Source organism: Octopus bimaculoides, chromosome 6 (genome assembly GCF_046866305.1).
Source record: "Octopus bimaculoides isolate indiv1 chromosome 6, ASM4686630v1, whole genome shotgun sequence".
Classification (NCBI taxonomy): Eukaryota; Metazoa; Mollusca; class Cephalopoda; order Octopoda; family Octopodidae; genus Octopus; species Octopus bimaculoides.
Window position 1 is genome coordinate 46,735,381 of NC_142933.1, and position 22,202 is coordinate 46,757,582.

Here is a 22,202-nt window from a genome sequence, read left to right on the forward strand (position 1 = left end):
GTTTATCTTTTACTTGTTTGTCATTGCACTACAATGATGTTGGGCACCACCTTTAGGGGGTTTACTCATACAGATCAACCTCAGTATTTATCTTTTAAGACTGGTACTTATTCTATTGGTCTCTTTCACCAAACTGATAAACTACTAAGTTACAGGGATGTAAATAAACCAATACTGATTGTCAAATAGTGGTGGTGGACAAACATTATAAAGACAATCATCATATATATATATATATATATATATATATACACACACACATACATACATACACACACACACACACACACACAATGTCAGTTTCCACTTAACAAATTCATCCTCAAGGCTTTAGTCTGCCTGTGGCTATTAGTACAAGATACTAGCCCAAAGTGCCACGAAATAAATCTGAAACCAGAGCCTGTGCATATGTTGAAACATAATCACAAATGGTAATATAAAAATAAAATAGGAGTAAAGGTGGAGAATAAAAAAACAAAGATCAACTTTCTTCTTAGCAATTTATTTGAAAACAATGAAATTTAACAATGATGAAGTAATGTCAGTAACAATATATTTCATAGGTTCTATAAATGAGTTATATAACAAATCAAATTGTTTGATGCTTTTCAACATAATTAAAAATGTCACATTCAAGCAATCAAATTTTTTTCAAGTATTTAAAAGAAGCAGAAAGTATATATTGTTAAAAAAACAAAACAAAACAAAACAAGGCTTCATTTGCTAACTTAGAATAAAAATGAAATCAAATAAAAACGTGGGTCGACATTGGTTTAAATAAATGTTTAAATTAAATCCACTTTATAAAAATGTATGACTGGTCAATATAATTTAATTGGATCTAAAATTAAAAACACTTTTAACATGACACACATGTATAGATTGATTATATGTGTATATATATATATATATATATATATATATATATCACAATTTATAGAAATTTGCTTTTGCGAGAATTTTATAACCTCAAATTCACAAATATATGAAAATATTCTATAAATTTTGGCAGACCAATTCATAGCAGGATATGGAATATGAGTTATCAAATGTACATTCTTAGATATATCAGAACTAAAATAGATCTTGAAGAAATAACTTGTATATCACAGTCTGGATGTTAAAAGATGTTAAAATAAAGAATAGTGTATATCTCATAGGCTTACATCAAATCAAAACATATACCACGCATATTTAGCAATTAAAGTATCATTTTATGTTTCACAATCTCTCATTTTGGTTTTAATGTTTACATTATTAAATTGTTGAAAATTTATTTCATTTTCTTTTAATAAAAAAAAAAAAAAAAAAAATCACCTGAGAACTGTTTGGTACCTAAATTCAACATTGTCAGAAAATGCTATTAAAAAATATAGAATGTGATTATTTGATAATTTCCATGTCATTAACTAAAATTACTTTATGTTTATTTACTAATTATCTTTAATTAATGTTAATATACAAGAGACTAATTAATCATGAAATTATTTCATAACATTTTAACATAATAAACTGAAGGATTTAAATGAAAGATAGTCTGCAAACTTGAGAAAAATTCTAATTTCTGTGATGAATTATGAAGAATCTCTTCATAATGTCATCTACTATCTGAAGAAATATTAATCATCTCAACATATTGTCTGAAAAGAAAATTCATATTTATCTTTTAAATTGTAAAAAGTATTATTTACTAATTTTAAAGATGAAAGTCTACACAGTATCTATATACATACATACACACACACACACACACACGTTTAAGAATGAACCATTTTTACAAGCTAAAAAAAGAACAAAGTGCTATCTAAAAATTCCTTAAAAGATTTCAATGGACAAGAGAAAAATATATTTTGTTGAAGAGACTGGCCAGAAAATTGGATTGGCAGTCTGTAAGTCTGACCCTATTACCTTTTAATCGTTTTGATATCAACATGACTGAAATCACCCCTGGTTCTATAGTACAAACTCCCTGTTTTAAAATGACCTAAATTAAAACCTTCCAATAAATTTTCATGTTATGTTCCATCATGAGGTTAACCATTTTTACAATCTAAAAACAGAACAAAAGTGCTATCTAAAAATGTAATTTTATTAAATTTCCCAATATCTTTAATGCTAACTGAAACAAACAGTGTATTTCAACAGAAATATGGTAATGAAAGAGTTAAGGATTAAAAAACATCCTATTTCTAAATTTCCTTGACTATTTAATGCAAGCAAAGTTTGTTGCTTTGACAGAAGAAGGCAATAACAAAGGAGATTTATTTTTGACCTGTCAACCACATCTCATTTTATCAACTACTCTCCTTATATATATATATATATATATAATGGAGGCGCATGGCTCAGTGGTTAGAGCGCTGAACTTACAACTGTGAGGCTGTGAGTTCGATTCCCGGACAGGGCTGCGTATTGTGTTCTTGAGCAAGACACTTTATTTCATGTTGCTCCAGTTTACTCAGCTGTAGAAATGAGTTGTGACATCACTGATGCCAAGCTGTCTCAGCCTTTGCCTTTCCCTTGGATAACATCGGTGGCATGGAGAGGGGAGGCTGGTATGCATGGGTGACTGCTGGTCTTCCATAAACAACCTTGCCCAGACTTGTGCCTTGGAGGGTAACTTTCTAGGTGCAATCCCATGGTCATTCTTGACCGAAGGGCATCTCCGTATATATATATATATATATATATATATATATATATATCTGTGTTTTTTTTTTAAAGATATATTTTATCCTTCATCTAAGCAATTTCAAAGAATTTTTTTGTTCAGTTTCCATTGGAAACATTAATTAATAAATTAGGTGAAATGTAGACCTTTCAGAAAAGGAGTGTGACATTAACAAAAATTTAAAATCAAAACATGAAAATAAATTATGTTAGTATTTCTTTCTCACATTCACACAGTTAAAGAAAATATGTATATACAGAAGATAATGATAATCAGCATATAATGTTTGACTTTCTTATAAATGAAAGCAAAGCCAAGTGTTTAATTATATATATTCAAATAGGACAAACTCTTCATTGGAATATGGCAAATATGTTTAGAGGAGAGGTATAGTTTGATAAACATCAACCCCAGTATATGCCTGGTATTTGTATTATCAATCTTAGAGGAATGAAAGACAATATTGAGTTCAGTAAAATTTGAATTTGAGACATGAATGCCAATTGTGAGTTTATCTTTTTGTTGCTAGTCATATATACTGGTGGAAACAAGACAAAGTTAATTTTTCTGAACTACCATTTTGTTTGCAGGAAATTACAGCCAAACAATAATATATTTTTGCTGATTTAATTGTTACTTTAATGTAGATTTCTATTTAGGTCTAATTACAGAGGGTTAGATTGTGGAGTGTTCATAGCTTTCTCAGGAGCATTAGCCAATATAAAATGTCTTTAATTGGGAAATTGAAATTTATTTGCAAAGTCAGTTAGGATCCCTGCATAAATTACATTGTTGCTATAATACAGCAATCTGTTCTAAATAAGAGGGAGAGAGAGAGAACACTGTAGGATATCAGAAGTATTTTTGAAAACATCTTTAGGTAATAATTAGATTTAAATGATGTAACCGAAATGAAAATCTTTTCTTTTACTTATATATATAGGTGCAGGAGTGGCTGTGTGGTAAGTAGCTTGCTTACCAACCACATGGTTCCGGGTTCAATCCCACTGTGTGGCACCTTGGGTAAGTGTCTTCAACTATAGCCTTGGGCCAACTAAAGCCTTGTAAGTGGATTTGGTAGACGGAAACTGAAAAAAGCTTGTCATATATATATAATGTGTGCGTGTGTGTGTGTGTGTGTGTATGTCTGTGTTTGTCCCCTCACCATCGCTTGATAACCGATGTTGGTCTGTTCACGTCTCCGTAACTTAGCAGTTTGGCAAAAGAGACCGATAGAATAAGTACTAGGCTTACAAAGAATAAATACTGGGGTCGATTTGTTCGACTAAAGGCAGTGCTCCAGCATGGCCGCAGTCAAATGACTGAAACAAATAAAAGAATATATATATATATATATATATATATATATATATATATATATATTGTCATCATTGTTTGACATTTGTTTTCCATGCTCGCAATTGGTTGGACCATATTCCATGGCTCTCAAAATTATTACAAATCAGAAACCACTATTACCTATTAATTGCTAGCAAGGATGCGCTAATGATATGTTCATGTAGTGTGAAAAGTCTACCAGACAGTAGAAAGAGGGAAGGCAAGTGTGTATGTGAGAGCCAGGGAGAGAGGGATTAAAATTAACGTTAATGGCATGTGTGCACATAAACTTACATGAATGCTATTGATATATACACAAATGACAATTAGCTGTGTCTGAGAGTGGGGTGGGTGCATATATATGTGCACATGCAATTAGTATTTGTATGTGTGTGTGTGTGTGTATGTTTATGCCAACTATATAATATCAAGTATTTCTTAAATTATTTTATTATTGAAACAGAGTTTGGAGTGTGACAGTGGACGATGATCATCACATATGACAACAAGGATTGAGTTGAGAAAAGCAGAGAAGATACAGGGAAAGATTGGGGAAAGGCTAAAGAGAAGAAATAAGAAGTAGGAACAAAGAAAGGAGAGTCAAGAATGATGAGAAGCATTAATCAGGAGGAAAGGAATAAAATTACTGTAAGAAATGAAACTAGGTGTTGTAAGATGAACAATGAAGCTGAAGTTAATAGGGAAAGAATGAGAATTGCTAATCAAGAAAGAAGGTAAAATATCAACAAAGATGACAGGCAAGAATATTTTGCATAAGCCAGAAGACAAAAAACAAGATTTCCAAGAAATTAATTGAAGTTATTTATGAAGGAAATGACAAAATATTATTATTGAATGGGGAGATGTTTATGCCAGACAGAACCACAAAATGGGTCGTGTAATTTCCATGGGTATTACTAATTATTAAAGTTCTTGTACTCATCTAAGTTGTTACCATGACCCAGCTCTTTTCTTTTTTTTTTGTCTAGATTCACAAAATTTCAATTTCAAATTACATTTCTTGAAAATTAATGTTTTAACTAAAAGTGTTATGCTACTTTAAGCTAATCTTCAATATAGAAAGTTTAGCAGATGTTGTTGTGATATGATTCCAGTTAAATAGAAAATATCAGAGGTCATCAATTCAAAAGATAACATTAAGTTCAAGAAGCTGTTTCAGATCTGAAATAAATACCATCTACAAATATAAAGTAGTTATGATAATTAATTCAATTAAAAAGTGAAACTAAACTTAAGAATCTCTAAGAAAATCCTCTTTTTGGAGATTTAAACCAGAGAAAACTTTTTTACAGCATTTTTCAGTTATACAGTTACTTTCTATGAAAACAATATTTCACTACGTATTTCTTAAAACCAATTTTTAGAGGATTTTATTTGCACATGACAATAACAACTATTTCTAGATTTGTTTACAAGGTACATTTTTTGATAAACTATTTTCTCAAACAGTTGGTTTGAAACTAAATGATAAAAGTTACAGTTTACAAACTTTAATTGAAAGCTTAATTTGTACATATGTAACGAAATATACTCCATATATTTGCACTAATTTTGTAACTAATCAAGAACTTGGAGGGATTTAGTAAAATAAAATTCTTATTATCAAATTATTATTTGAAACAAAACTTAATCAAACAGTTCTTTACAGGACATAAAGTGATGTACAAGAAGGCACCATGGGATGGTGATAAGAAGCTAGACTTGTGGCTTGTTTAATTCTGGTTGAACTATATCTGATAGTGTATAACACCAACTTTTACAGGAACTTATCACATCAACCTTACATGTCTTTACTACATTAACTTCATATGTCCTTATTTAAGTAAATAAGAAAGAAAGGGGGGTAAAATGGAATGATTTGTTTGCATGATGATCATGAACTTATAAAACTACTGAAAATATTTTCTATTGGGGTAGAAATGCACACTTCTAAAGCAGAAAATTTTTTTCTGTTTGGCTGCCAAGGTAAATTTATGTTTGAATTGATTTCATATTCAGCGTAATGAAACACTTTCATATGCTAATCAATGCCATGAAAATCATTTTTGCCATAAATCAATAAATAAAGAGTTATTAGTTATTAAAGCTTGAAAATTTTGGGTAATCTTAGCCAATTGTAAGCCACAGACACATTCATGCCTGTTTCCATAGTAACAAGTCAAACATGAAAACTCTTTTGTCTGTGAGAAAGCATGTGTTGACTAATATGTTCCAGTCATTGAGATGGTTGTCATATATACTAAAAATAGCAGCCAAAGAGGCCTTAAATCATGCACTAGAGGAGGATGCGGTTTCGTACTTGCAAGAAAAGGCTATTATACCCAAAAGAGAATTATGCAAAATGAAGAAGCATTTTATGAGCACAAGAAAACGTAGGAATATGTATTGGTGATGCATGTGCCAAGGATGCATAGAGTCTGTATCAGTAAAGAAAGACACATGGTCTGAAGGTGGCACCCTTCCTCTTATGACTGTAGTGTTTTTCCTTTTCTCATGGGTTAAAGAATTGACTTTAGTCCGGTTTTGTGTTGAAAAACTGGGGATGAGTCATTGACCAGCTGTTGATTATAACAGCTATGTTAAGGAAGTATGTGCAGAGGACTTGCTCCATTATCCAGGTAAGATGGTTGGAGATGTTTGTTTTTTAAAAATATTTAATTTGTAATGTACTATTTTGTTTTTGGATAAATCTTTTAAGTTTGTGCCATAAGTTTCTCATTTTGAAAAATATTTTATTTGTAATGTGCTGTTTATCGCATTAAATGCATATTGAATGCTTAAAACTACAAAATACGTGTTGTTTACTTGTCTTTTTTTTTGTCATTGAGGTGGTTGTGAGGTGTGCTAAAAATAACAGCTAAATTGGCCTTAAATCACGCACCACCACAGTTTTATTTTTTTTTTTGGTATAATCATATGAAATCCTGTGTGTAGAATATAAATTTGCAAAATTTTCTGAAAACTCAAGAAAATAAAAAAGTTATGAGTGGTTATATGTCGTGCATAATTCATTTGTTCACAGTTTTATATAAAAACACAAGTGCTATTTTTAGGACATTGACAAAATATGCAGTCAATGCATATGCACAAAATGACAGCTTCCAAATCCTGTTTCCCGACTGGGTGAAAATGATCAAACTTTAAACCTCTATAACTTTTTAAAAATATTTTTCTGGTAAAAGTGAAATAACTCCAGCAATTCAGCTTGGAAAACTACATTAATATACCAAATTTTAAAATTTTCAATAAATTTTGATTTTTGAAATCTTGGCAGCCAAACAGAAAAGATTCCTGGTATTCAACTTAGTAACTTCACAACTTTTGATCTTCTAACATTTTCTGTTTAAAATATTTATAGCTAGACTATATTACCACTTAGAGTTTGAAAATGATTTAGCTTATTTCAAGAGTAGGATTTAAAGATATAATGCAGAACAAAATGTTATGTTTGTAAAATAATAGAAATTAAAAATAAAATAAAATAAAAGAGAAAGCAACTATATAAAAAACAACAACATTTTACAAAAAAAAAAATCTAAAAAAAATTAAGAATTACTAAGAACTTCTCTTAGTATCTCAAAATAACTGTTTTGATTAAAATTAAAACCTAATTATTATCCATTATATTTTTTGAGGAAAAATAATAAAAATTATAAGTATATTCACCAAAGGATATACATGACAGTAAAATTATATAAAAGTATCTAAAAACAATTAACAATGAAAGACTTTGTATACACAAATGGTATAAAATACATACATCTTTAGTACATGTGTGATATATATATATATATATATATATATGCAGACACAATATATACACATATCCATATGCACACAAACATACATACTACGTATTTACACAAACATACACAGGAGATACTGCAACTTCACATAACATTTAAGGATTTTTAATTGAAAAATAAAAATTGAAAAAATGTTTTTAATTTTTGAAAGATGAGGTCAATGTAATTTATAGACGGAAAGATCACATTCAACCACTGCAACCTGTTCATGTTTTACATTCTTAATTTATGTTGGTTTAAAAAAAAAATGATCTCACTAAATAAAACCAGGGATTCTGATTTTCTATGAAAACAACTATGATTCATAAGGCAGGATAGAAATCAATAAATTTTCTCTTTCCAAGAATTTGTATTTTAAATAAATGAAGTAGCATTTTTCATTAATAAATGAAAGTTTATACACTATATATGACTAGACATAAAAAAATGTGCTTTAACTGAAAAGCTAGCTAAATCAAAACCAGAAAGCCTGAGAAAGTACTTTGGAAACAGTATGTGTGCGTATATATACATATATAATATATATAAAATACCCACATACACTCTATACACTTACAAACAATAACTAAAAATAAAGCATTCCAAATAAGTTATGAAAGTTGATAATTAATCACACTGCCTGAAAAGTATTCTGATCAACATAGCATTTGTCCAACTGAAAGACAGAGTATGCCAGTGCTAGAGAGCAGCATTTGTTTTATTTAGGCCTTTGTGAAGCTTAATACCAACTATTATCCAATACCAACAGTTTCAAAATTACATACACACACATACATACACTTTTCATACACGTTACTCGTGAATAAAATTCAAATTATATTTTTTTTTGCTTATGCTCACCAAGGAAAAGAATTGAAAGTGGAACAAATCCAAGTACCTATTTTGTTTTCTTAATAACGAGCAGTAATTTTCTTTCAGAATAATAGTTCCTGAAGGTAAAGTCTTTATTGAATGCAGTTTAGGGATTTTTTTTTAAAAAAAAATAACCCTGATTTGAAAATTCTTTATGAAAAATTTAAAGCATTTTCTCTTATCTGAGTATCGATGTTTTAAAATTTCAAGATAAAGGAGAGAATGAAGAAATGCTGAAAATGAGTAAATTTGGAGGGCTATTTTTTGGTATGTGCTGCAGTTGTGTTGAAGTTGGAGATGTTGGTACCATTGTCTCAACATTATTCATGGTGAAAATAAAGATAAAATAAAGACCATTTTAATCATTGGTTGATTTCAAGTAAAGACTGGTTCTTCTCTAATATCTTAAGGATGATTTTATCAACATACTTCTTGAGGCGATCATTCACATCTTGTTGTTCTTTCAAAGCATTCATTAGCTGAAATAAAATTAAACCAGACAATGTAAACAGAATAAAAATTGTTAATACCAAATGGTATTTGCTAGGTCTTGCCGAACACACACACATATTATATATATACTGATTTCAAATTTCGGCACAAAGCCAGCAATTTCAGTGGAAGTGGGTTAGTCAATTACATTGATCCTCAGTACTCAATAGGTACTTATTTTATTGAGTCTGAAAGGATGAAGGTCAAAGCTGACCTTGGTGGAATTTGAACTCAGAACACAAAGACAGATGAAATTCCACTAAGCATTTCACCTGGCGTGCTAACAATTCTACTAGTGCACTGCCTTTATCTCTCTACATATGCCCCGTTATAATAAAAAGAATTTTACTTTAAACTGAAGGATTACTCATTAGCTTTTGTAGAATACATGTTTATCATTCTTTAACAAATAGTGTTGATAGTAATTTCGAAGTTTTGGTCTGCTTAACCTTCACTGGACTCAGATGAAGGCCGAAACTTCAAAGTCAGTGACAACACTATACAGGATGCGATTGGTAAATTGTCGCTATTTTATATTTTTAGTTTTGTCAACTACACAGTATAGTATGGTCAGTTGGGCACCATGTGTGAGAAAAACAACACCATGATGGAATTCACTCTGCCAGAAATTTGGAAACAACATGTACTGCTTGGCAATCACACTGGAAGCTCCAATGCAAACATTTCAGAGTGTTTGGGGGTCAATCTCAGGACAGTGCAATCAGAGGACTTATGCTGAGAGTAATAAAAATCAAACATCCAGACATCATGGTGTTTGGAGTGATCACTAGTGATGGTGACATTATGCCTCCATTCATCTTCCCACATGGTGTCAGACTCAACATGGAGGTCTACATCAAGTGCCTGGAGGAAGTAGTGCTGCCCTGGGTCAAGAGGGTGGCTGCTGGAAGACCACCACACAAGCAAGAGAACCCAGTTGTGGCTGTCAGACAGTTTCTGCAACCACATCACCCCTAACATCTGACCACCTAACTCCCCAGACTGCAATCCCCTTGATTATCATGTGTGGGGTGCTGTTGAGCAAGAGACCAATAAAACTTCTTGTAAAACCAAAGATGAACTGAAGGCAAGGATTATGGCAGCATTCAGCTATTTAAACAAGAAGACCATCCACAAGAATTTCAGGAGATTCCAAAGTTGGTAGGAGGCTGTGGTTGAAGCCAATGACAATTTTATCGAATAAATTTACTCTTTACTATTTCAAGATATTTTTATGTAATTTTGGTAAATATATCTGTTAAAATGAGATGTCAGTGTTATTTTCATTTTTGTATAATTTAGACAACAGTTTATTCACTGCACCCTGTATATATTAAATCACATTCCTTTCTCTCTATATATATATATCTTGAAGGTGCATGGTTTAGTGCTTAAGGTATTCAGCTCACAATTGTAAGGTCATGAATTCGATTCCCAGCAGTGCATTGTGTCCTTGAGCAAGACACTTTGTTTTATGTTGCTTGGCTTGCAAAAATGAGTTGCAAGCCATGTCACATTCTGTGTCACACTGAATCTCCCTGAGAAGTATGTTAAGGATACATGTGTTTGCGAAGTGCTCAGCAACTTGCACATTAATTTCATAAGCAGGCTGTTCCTTTGACCAGGTCAACTGGAACCCTTGTCTTTGTAACTGATGGAGTGCTACTTACATATGAATAAATGCAAGAAGAAACACAATTTAAAATTTAGCATTATTATATAACTTGTCCAAGTGTTAAGTATTAGCTTCTCTGGTAGAAAAACAAAGATTAACAGTACAAATTTGTTGATCTACAACTTCAGACTAATTAGCAGTTTCATAACTCTATTCTTATAGCTGTTTTTCTTATTTGGATTTATAATCAGTACATACCTCTTCTTTACTTAAGTTATCAATTTCATCTGCTAGTGAAATGGCTCCATTATACTTAAGTAGTCGTCGACCTTCCTCCATACAACGATTTAATAACTGAACATTTAAATCATCATTAGAATCCCGAAGAGTACGATTCTCCTAAAAAAGAATGGAAAAGCATTAAAGAAACTTTTGTCACATTTGAAGATCTAAAAAACATATGAAATATAAAACTTTATATCAAATTTGATCCTATTATTTAATATTTTTGCAATAGACAGTCTCACTGTAGCACTGTATAGCTCTGTCCACATGAATTTTTTTGGTTTCAGAGCTTCAAATGAAGACCAGTTTTCTTTAAAACGACAATTTGTAATGTTGACAATACTAATTCATTCAAAAATACAATACTAATTCACTCAAACATAACATAAAATATTTAGTTACTAAAGATTTACATTGCATAATTTGAAAATCAAATATTTCTTTTTCTAATTAATAATTATGTACAAGTATGCAGTCTGTGGATGTTCTCAATTAGCATTACATAATTAGACAAACCAGCAAAATGAACATGCCATGCATTAAAACTGATTGACAGAACAACTAAATTGGGGTTAAAAAGTGCAGATGGCAATGGTCTGGAACATGCTCCAAGACTGTAAGTGGTTACCACTTAAGAAAAGGAAGAAAAAACAATCAAATTCTGCTTGGATGAAGAGATAATTGCAGGATTTGAGATGAACTAGGGGAGGAGGAGTAAAGAGGGAGGGAGGAACAAAAAAGTGTAAAAAAGTCATAACTGGAAACTGAGAACAAAAAATAAGGTATTGTAAAAGCTCCATTTTTAAAAAAACTTTTGATGGGACACAAACAGGAGAAAATTAGAAAAAAAATTTATGTAACTCTGGAAAATACAAGGCATGTTAGAAACCAACAAGTTGCTGAATTACAGACAATTTCTTGATATATAAGAAGGGGAAAAAAAAAAAGAGATTATGATACTTCTTTTTCCTTAATTACAAAGCTGGTATGAAACACTTGTTTATCCCCAAGTCAACCTTTTCTAATGACTTTATTTTTAAGACAGTTAAGTTTGATTTCAGAGAGATTTGGTTGCTATGTTTAGCAGATCAAGTGACCACATAGAGGCTCCTTCATTGGTTCAACAAAACTAGACTATTTATAGATATGTATAAAAGCTAATTTTACCTTGCAAACTGTTGAAAAGATTTCAAAATTAAATCCCAGAAAAACATCTCCATTTTGTTCTATCCTTACATTCCCATCTTAAACTCATCTTTTCCATCATATTTAACCATGTATTTCTCGTTTTTTTCCCTTTCCTCTACTTTTTTTTTCACATTTATTTTCATCACTCCTTGACTCAGTTACTTTCATCCCTTCTCAGCATGACCTGACTCTGTCATTTCATTCCATTTCTCTATATAATGTCAATCACAGATCTATCTCATTTCTCTTAGTTTGTTGTCTTCATCTCTCTCTCAGCAAAACTCTACTCATCCACTAAACAATTCACATTTTTTTCTAGGCTTCTATGCTGCTCTACATTCATTACTCATGTCTATCTCCCGTAAGTCATAGCACTTCACACATGCAGCATACACCTTCCCCTCCTCATCATCAAGCTCAATCTATCTTCTCCTAGGTAACAAAATGCTTTCACACCTTCCATCTTCACATCATTTCCTAGATCTGGCATAACATTCCCTCTATCTGCAGCTCCCTCAATACACACCTTATATTTAACAGTAGCTGCCACCTTGGATAATAATCCTCTACCATCACTACACTTTTGATAGACCCCACCAGTAGATATTGTACATTTAATGGAATTTACTCCAAAACATTTCCTGCATACTGCACATACCACTTCCCTATTCTCTCTCCTTCACCACATGCCACCACCTTTGTCATTCTAGAGACATTCATCTTCATACCTCTTACTTCATTAAATTCTTTTCATTTGTTCATCTTTTCCTTCAATCCATCCATACTCTCTTATTAACACCAGATCATCTGCATACAGCAACCCACAGGGTAAACCCTCCTTTACACTTTGAATCAGTACTTCCATCACGATTACAAATGATTCCCTGAACTATTCTAATCAACTATTTCTGTTGTTTATAGCTGATTTATGAGAGTATGAGTGCTATATATCAAATTTTATCAATAATTATGCAAAATCAGGGAACCTCTCTAGGTCAAGCAGCTGCCCCTCTGCATTGAGAGGTCACAACTCTGATACTATGGACATGTAATGACAATGTTGCAGAAAAGAGTTGCAAGATAAATTCAAGCCAAGCCAGCTTGCAGGAGACCTAAAGGTAGACCAAAGACAATAAGGTTGGATAATATCCACAGTCTTAGTCGGGCACACTTGGGAATCCAGCCAGAAAGTGTAATGATGGTTGCGTCTGATGGATCCTGTAGAGATGCCTGAGGGTTCTATTTCGATGACCTACCCAGCAATAGTGGGAAGAGAAGATGAATGGACAGATAGTCTAACAATTGAACCATGAAAAAGAACAGAAAAATAGCGTAAGATGAACAAATTTTGTCCAAGTAAAGAACCTATACCAATCTATGACAGAATGAAGACAACAAAAAAAAGAGAAGGGTACAGAAAACTTCTCCTCCCTATCCCAATACATGCCTGGTATTTCATAAACCCAGGAAGTAAGAGATTTAAAATTGACCCAAGTACTATTTTAGCTTGGGTTACAGAAGAATAAAACAAAATCTTTTAAGCATTTAGACCAGTAAAAGACATTGAAGATGGTAGAGACATCTGGTCCAGAGTTGCAACATGTGACTCAACAAAGCTTGCATGGTTGTGAGGGAGTTTTGTTGCCTACATCTGTCAGTGGCCCTGGGCAGCTCTGGTGTCACAGTGGAAAGGGCTGAAACAACTACAGAGCTGTTTCACCGTCTAGTGGGACATCGACTCCTGCATTTGGAGATGGAGTACATCAGCAGCTTCAATACACAAGTGATTATCCTAAATGCTTTCTATTTTGTAGTAAAAGAATGTACGTTGACATACAAAACTGAATCCATACCCCATCCCACCACCAATCATTAGTAAAGCAACAATACATTAAAAGAAAGAACGGGTGGGTCTCATTTACTATTTCTAATTTTTTTTTATATATTTCATATATTTATACTTGTATTATGTTTAGAACATAATATTAAAGTTGAGCCACTGAGAGAATCTTTATAGGGTTGCTTAACTTGTTAAAAATAGCAGCTATATTTCCTTTAAATTACATTTTGCAGGCATGACTAGAGACACAAGCATAGCTGCATAATTACAAAGTTCCAGGTTTGGTCACACAGAGTGACACATTGAACAATTGTCTTTTATTATAGCCTTGAGCTGACCAATGCTTTGCGAGAGAAATTGGTAGATGGAAGCTTACTGTGTTTGTGTGTGAATTGTTACCAGTGTCCTCATTAACAACACATAAAAATGGGTGTAAAAATGGTGATGACTATATTGATATAAAAAGAGTCAGGATGGTCACGGCTGGTATTGTTTGGATGATCAGTGTTGATCAAGGACTAAACAACAGCCATATCTGTGTTGCTATTCTCATAAACAGAATTATTTTCTCTAAGATTAATAAAATATATAACAATAATATTCCGTTGTTAATTCAGTCAGCCATGACACTTTCTAACAAAACTTGGACTTGCATCTAAGAGAGACTTATCATTGTGGGTTTTTTTTTTTCCGTCTTCACATTCTGAGTTCAAATTCTAAGATCGACTTTGCCTTTCATCTTTTTGGAGTTGATGAAATAAGTACCAGTCAAGCACTGAGGTTTATGTACTCAACTAGCCTCCTCCCACCAAATTTCAGGCCTTGTGCCTATACTAAAAAGCATTATTATTATTATTATTATTAGGCAGAGTCATCAGAGCATGAGACAAAATGCCTAGTGGTATTTGTTCTGACTTATTACATTCTGAGTTCAAATTCTGCTGGGGTCAACTTTCCCGTTCATCTTTCTGGAAGTGCTGCGGTTTATCATGCCAATTAACCTCCTTCTCAGAATTACAGGCCTTGTGTCAAAAGTTTGAAACCAGGGCTACTGTTATTAAGGTGGAGAGCTGGCAGAATTGTTAGTACACAAGACAAAATGCTTAGTGGCATTTCTTCTGGCTTTATGTTCTGAGATAAAATTTCACCGTGATCAGTTTTGTCTTTCATTCTTTTGAGGTCGATAAAATAAGTACCAGTCAAGTACCAATGTCAATGTAATCAACAGACCCCTTCCCCTAAAATTGTTGGCCTTGTGTCAGAATTTGAAACTATTAATGATATTCTTCTTTTGGGATCAATAAAATAAGTACTGGGGTCATGGCAACTGACTTGCCCCATCCCTCAAAGTTGCTGGCCTTGTATTATTATTATTATTATTATTATCATCATTATTAAGATGACAAACTGGTAGAATAGGTAATGCATTGAACAAAATGCTGAGTGGCATTTCTTCTCATTATTTATATTCTGAGTTCAATGTTACCTTTCATTCATTTGAAGTTAATAAAATACTTTCCCCTTCCCCTCAAAATAGCTGGCTTTGAAGCAAAATTAAAAAGATTTATTTATGAAACCTGTATTATTTACAGATTTCAATTAGCTAGAGAGCCAATTTAAAGCAGATTTAATTAACATTAGTGTATAGCTGGTATTATTTTTATTAACCCCAAAGTATGAAAAGGCTGAGTAACTCAGTCTAGTTTCAACTCAACAGTAAAGTGTTCTGTCAGATATTATCTTAGGCTTTCCATCTCTGTTCAATATAATTAAATTTAAGACTCATCATTCAGAAATTTTAAACCTATATGAGGTGTTTTCAAGTAAAACATTCCCTGAAATGCTTAGCAGTAACTTATAGGCTTTGCATACCATATATGTTGTTGGTTATAACTATCTAACCCCAGGCTGATCTGATTAAGCAGCTTGTGATCAAAAACTCAAAAGGTATGCCAAGACAAGACCATTTTGTCTTATCCAGGAGTGTTTTAGGACTACACTGTCTAATGGGTATCTTAAGATAGTAGGGTGTAATTTCAAGGAGATTTGGTTGAATAACCATATACAGACTCCCTCATTGTCGTGTTAGTCTGGCATTTTGCTGCACACCATGCACTGGTCATCCTGTAAGGCTTATTAATGTGGCTGTCATTTAAACTTTTTGGATTTGTTTTATCCATTTTGTGTCTGTTTTCATTTTTATGAAACAGTATCCACAGTAAAAATCAAGGCAACTCAGCAAATGTATAGTGATTCAAATAATCAAAATTCAGAATCTGAGTTTAGTTTAACTTTCAATGTTGAAGTTTGGTGTATTTTGGTCTAAATCCTGTAACAAAGATATCTTTTTGAAAGTAGTTAGGTACTTGTTCATATTAAAATACATACGAGGGTTATAACAAACATGTGCTCACCACATGTCTAAATAACATTTTGATTTAAGCATTTTTGATTTGGTGTAGGTGGGTCATGGGGTATGCAGTGTGCAGACAGTGATAACACAGATCATGCTGTTTTAGTTTAATTTGCTGTATTTTCTTTATTCTAGGAGAAATAACTTGCAGGGAAAAAAGATGTTTCTTTTAATGAGTTCACCAGACATAACAGTTACAGAAAATAAATCATGACTTAACAGGACTTGGATCATTTTGTAAAGCAGGAATAATGCTACTGAGGATATGATTTAGCCATTTGCTAAAGCAGAATGTGAATATAATGAAAGGAACTTTAATTATTACAATATTCTTGCAGATAGCCAGAAAGGTGGTAAAGCACTTAATTGTATATAGGGAAGTCAAGGATGACTAGAAAAATGAACAATAACAAAAGCATGCAAAAGGATTGTCACAAAACAAAATACAAGCTCAAATATGCAACAGTATAAAAGCAGATGTAGCATTCACAAAATTGTTGGTTTCAAACATGCAAAAATTGAAATAAAATAAATAAAACTAATAAAATATTTTTTTCTAAATTAGATGTTAAGATGCCTTACCTTATAAAAAAGTTATAAAAACAAAAACTTCTAGAGTAAGGTATGAACTAATGCACCAGGAGTTCAATATTTGTTATATTCAATCATCACATCTCACTCATTAATGTAATGAATATTCACAGTAATACTTATGGAATTCAAATTAGATTAATACAGATATAGTCTATGAAACTAAAACTCCCTCCAAAGAGCATCCACACAGTTTCTATCAAATAAATTCCACTAACAAAGTTTTGGTGAATTCAAAGTTATAATGGAAGAAACTTATTCAAGGTGTCACATAAGGGGCATTGGATTTGAAACTGTAGAGTTGTAAGCAAGTCAATCTAAAGCAAAATTAATTTTCACAAGAAATTGAACTCCTAATATATTAATTCAACTTAGCCTGCTGCTCTAACACTAAACTATCATCTTATGATACCAAGAAGATTATAACAGCATGTAAAATAACATGTGAATGAAGTGTTCTTATATGAAAAAAATATGGTTAAATTTAGTTTCAACAGTTTATTTAAATGAAACCATATTCTTCAATGTTTTAATCAGATTCTATCTTATAATGAATGGTATTTCACTGTCATATAAGTGCTATCTTTTGTATAGTGTAAGAAATACTTTGTGCTCACTACACTAGTATTGGTTCTATCCCCATTATTAACTAAAATACTTAGAAGATCTACTCACATCTTATCTTTAATCTTGGTTTAATGAAGTTGTTATAATATAATGAAATACTAAATAACAAAATCTTTTCAATTTCACTAGATGTTAAAAGTGAAATGAAATTGAAAATGTAAAAAACATTTTTTTTTGTACAAATTCTATCTTATTATCAGGCACCAGTTTTTATAAAAATTGGTTAAACTACTCTTACCTTTCTAGAAATTAAATTTTACTATTAAACCCTTTTGAAGTCATAACAACTTGATATGAAAGCTTGTGTTGAAATTGAAACAATTACATTGCAGCGGAGACGTTTTAATCATCTAAGATTACAATGCCCACCAATGTATTTACTTTCCATTTATTTCTTGATAGTACTGTTTATTATTATGAAATGTCAAAAAGTTTTTTTGTGCCTTGGGACCTGTCATTGATACACTTCCATTATACAGTGGTACTGTATCAGTGATACTGTTCCAGAAGAGTACAAAAACTTTTTGACACTTCTTAATAGGCAGTACTATTTAGAAATACATGGAAAGTGAATTATACAGGAGTGGGGTTGTACTTTTGGATGGCTAAAAGGACTTTACCAAGATATAATTTAATTCTTTTGCAATCTATCAGACTAAAGTTTAATATTTATACAAAACCAACAATCATGAGTGTGCCCAATCCATTATGCTGATGTTTGGTGCCATTCAGATAAAATTAGGATTACTAACCTGCCGTAAAACCTTTGAAGCAAAGTAAATATAAACAATTATTTTAAACAGAAATTGTAATTACTTTGAATAAAACAGAGATTAACAAAAATAACATACCTGTACCTAAACAAATTCATATTGACTATGTATGTATATTGATATATATTGTATATATATAAATATAGATATATTGTGTATGGGTGTCTGTATGCATATGTATATATATATATATATATATATATATATATATATATATATATATATATATATATATATATATATATATTGTGGTTCTTTGAAAATAAAATATTATCCATGTTATTTCAATGAATATGTAGAATAAGAAGACAAATGTCACAATAAACATTTGTTTTATTTTAAATTCAGTTTGCCTTTTTTAATAATTTTCTTTATATATAAGGCTGTTATGTAAATTATATATAAAATAAGTAGACCTTTTGCTACAATTGTTTCATATTGCCAACCATAGCTGTATAAAGGATACTTTGATACAAGAAAATCCAATTCTTTTTACACTTCACATGTATAGGTTAGATCATCAAACTGAGGCAATATATGTTATGGGAGCATATGGGTGTTTCCTCACAGCATGAAACACCATTGAAAACTGGTTAAGGATACATTTTCTAACATAGACAGGCTTATGCAATGCCTGCAATATTTAAGTCCACTGCATCTTACCTTCCAAGATTACAACTAACTTCTTTACTCCAAAATATATTGGATCTAAGTCTGCTTTTTTAAATTTTTTTATTATAAACACTTATCAAACAAAACCTAACAAATTCCAGCTCAAATATTAATATCAGTATTTTTACAGCCCATCTGCTTTGGAGCTAACATATTTCAACTTTCTCAACAATTCTGGTGTAATGCTGTTTTTCAAATCTCAACTCCCTTAATCAAATTCTACACTATAACAAGTAATGTTTTACTGACACATAATGAAAACTTATCTTTTGTTTGGTGCAAGAAAGACTTTGTGTCCACTACACTGGTATTCATTCTAACCCCAACATTAATTAAAATACTTAATTCATCTATTCACGTTTGTCACTTTTAATCCTAATCATTACTCTGAAGAAATCTTTGTAATGTTTATATCGGACATGTTCATGAAGTAAACTGTAAAACATGACTATAACTCAGTGACTGTCATACTTCCACAGAATACTCATTCAACACAATACTCTTATAGAACTCTCATTGACAACAATGCTCCTACAAAGCACTGATTATAATGCTCTTACAAAACAATACAATACTTGCTTCTGTAAAACATTCGTTCAATACAATAATTTTATAAAACACTCAGTATGACACTCCTATAGACCACTCATTTACTACAATACTCCTTAGTACATCCACTAAAAACAACAACCTATCAGTCCTAAAACATTTCATGTTATGAGAATCAAGAAAATATGATGTAAATATAATAGTTATTAGAGGAGAGAATCGCCGTTTTAAGTAGAAGTCAAAAAATAACTAAGTTGCTACTGAAAATAGTTTGACAATTTTTATTTTTTATACTTATGCCAATTTAAAATTTTTTCTCACACTATTAATGGTTGAATATTTTTACCTAAAGTTTTTTATTTTGGACATGTAAAAATTATTTTTTTTACTAAGTAAAATAAGTCATAAATAAATTTGAATACTTTTGTCCATATTTCTATGTTATGGTCATGAAGTTAAGCATCTTAACCCTGCAACTATTGCATATTTCAACCTATATATATCATCATAGCAAATACAGTGAATGATAGAGCATGCAATTGAAAAGAAAACGAAATGCAACAAAGACAAAGGGACTGAAACATAACAGAGATAAGTGGTAAAACAAAAACAAAATATTGCAGATGATGTTAATGGAATGCCAATGGAACACCTTAAATTTTTCAACATAAAAGAGTTGTTATTTATTTATAAGTTAATGAATGGCAATACATGTGTGTATGTATGAATGTGCATATGTATGTACAGGTATGCATATATGTGCGTGAACAATGTGTAAACATTACGTCTAGTTTGAAAACAGAAATTAAGAAATAGTTGTGTTATTTCTCTATTCCATGAAAGCACAATTATATTTACACATCATCAATTAACATCTGGCTTCCAAGCTGGTAAGAGTAGGACAATGTGACAAGATCTGATGAATCAGCGGACTGTGCCATACTCAAACATCTGCTTTTGTAAGGTTTCTTTAGCTGGATGCCCTTCTTAATAACCACTTCCCAGAGTGTACCAAGTGCTTTTTGTTTTACATGGTACTAGCACTGGTGAAAATCACCTCATATCTTGCAAGGTTAAAGGCCTAAAGTGGATCTATAACTGAGGGAAAATAAAGGAGAGTGGGCAATAGTCCTAGGCAAGGGGATGGAGGGTGATTAAAGATGATGAAAGGAACAGATTTATAATTATTCTCAATTACAATTATTGTGGTAAAATAAAAGTGAAAAACAAAAAACAAATAAAAGAAATATCAAATTTTCAAATATTAAAGAAATTTCTTTTTCATTGTATGAATGTTTACCTTTTAGCATATGTAGAAATATACAAAAGCTAAAAAATTAGGAAAATAAAGTAACTCTCATAAGTGGTCTATAAATCTTAACTTCATCATCGCTTTCCTAAAAATATGCTATAATTTATTGCACATTTACAAAAACACAGTTTATTTAAACTGACTTTTGTTTGTCACTGTTCTACAACCAACATTTTGGGAGAGGGGCCAGTCAATTAGATCGACCCCAATATGCAACTGGTACTTATTTTATCAACCCTGAAAGAATGAAAGGCAAAGTCGACCTCGGCAGAATTTGAACTCAGAATGTAAGGACAGATGAATACAGCTAAGCATTTTGCTAATGATTCTACCTGCTTGCCTGGTAACAAAAGTGGACTTGGACCACATAACATCCATGTCTGCTGACATAGACAGGTTTCAAATCCACATTTAGAATTTTAGAAAATTATCTAAAATTTTTTTTGTTATAAAAATTATTAAAAGAAATCTAATTGAAAATATTAATCAAAACACACTTCACAATATTTCATTACTGAAAAATGCAAATTCACACGAAACATTAAGCAAAAAGTTGTTTTTTCTCCCTCAATTTAATCATATGCTTGTGTTGTATTTTGCATACATAAAAAGAAGAAACAAATTTCCGTAAAATTCCTCTTACTTGTCAACTTATTTAAATATGAATTAAAAATTTAAACATAAAACCTTATTTTAATGACATTGGTTCTGTAAAAATATTCAAGATAATGATCAAACAATAACAGTCAAGAAATGAAAAACAATACATTCTCTTTAAAGAGTTATGGCAAAACAAACAGGCCATGCATTAAATACTATAATGGTTTCTGAATATATTTAGGAATAGATAACCCTTCATTATTATTTATTATTAATATGAGAACCTTTATGAATGACTAATATGAGAAGCTAGTGAGGAAATCCATTAGAATCCCATTTCAAGGACAACTAAAATAAAGATTTAGCATATTAGTTTAATACCTTCTCTACAAACAGAATATTAAAGGTGAACAGAATGCTCCATTTCATATTTTAACTGAAAATCAAATTGCTTGAATCCCAACTATAACCTAGAACAGCCCTATGATAAAAATCACGATGAGGAATTTTTAGCATGATTGTTATTGTATGTTGTCTATTATATCAACATTCTTAAG

The 22,202-nt window shown here is 31.3% G+C and overlaps 1 protein-coding gene across 9 annotated transcripts in view; it reads right to left on the bottom strand.

Annotated features, from left to right (window-relative positions):
* Positions 1–486: 486 nt before the first annotated feature.
* The window catches only part of LOC106873536 (rab11 family-interacting protein 4A), a 108,604-nt gene continuing 86,888 nt past the window's right edge, over positions 487–22,202 (bottom strand). For 6 of the 9 annotated variants that reach the window (XM_052968865.2, XM_089353828.1, XM_052968867.2 and 3 more), the window contains 3 exons: positions 18,492–18,503; positions 11,054–11,194; positions 487–9,167 (listed from right to left, as the gene is read on the bottom strand). In XM_052968865.2, coding sequence (XP_052824825.1) covers positions 9,051–9,167; positions 11,054–11,194; positions 18,492–18,503 — 270 coding nt within the window. In that variant the 3' untranslated portion in view covers positions 487–9,050. The remainder of the gene's footprint in view (positions 9,168–11,053; positions 11,195–18,491; positions 18,504–22,202) is intronic. The other 3 variants (XM_052968868.2, XM_089353829.1, XM_052968864.2) reach the window with 1 other exon arrangement.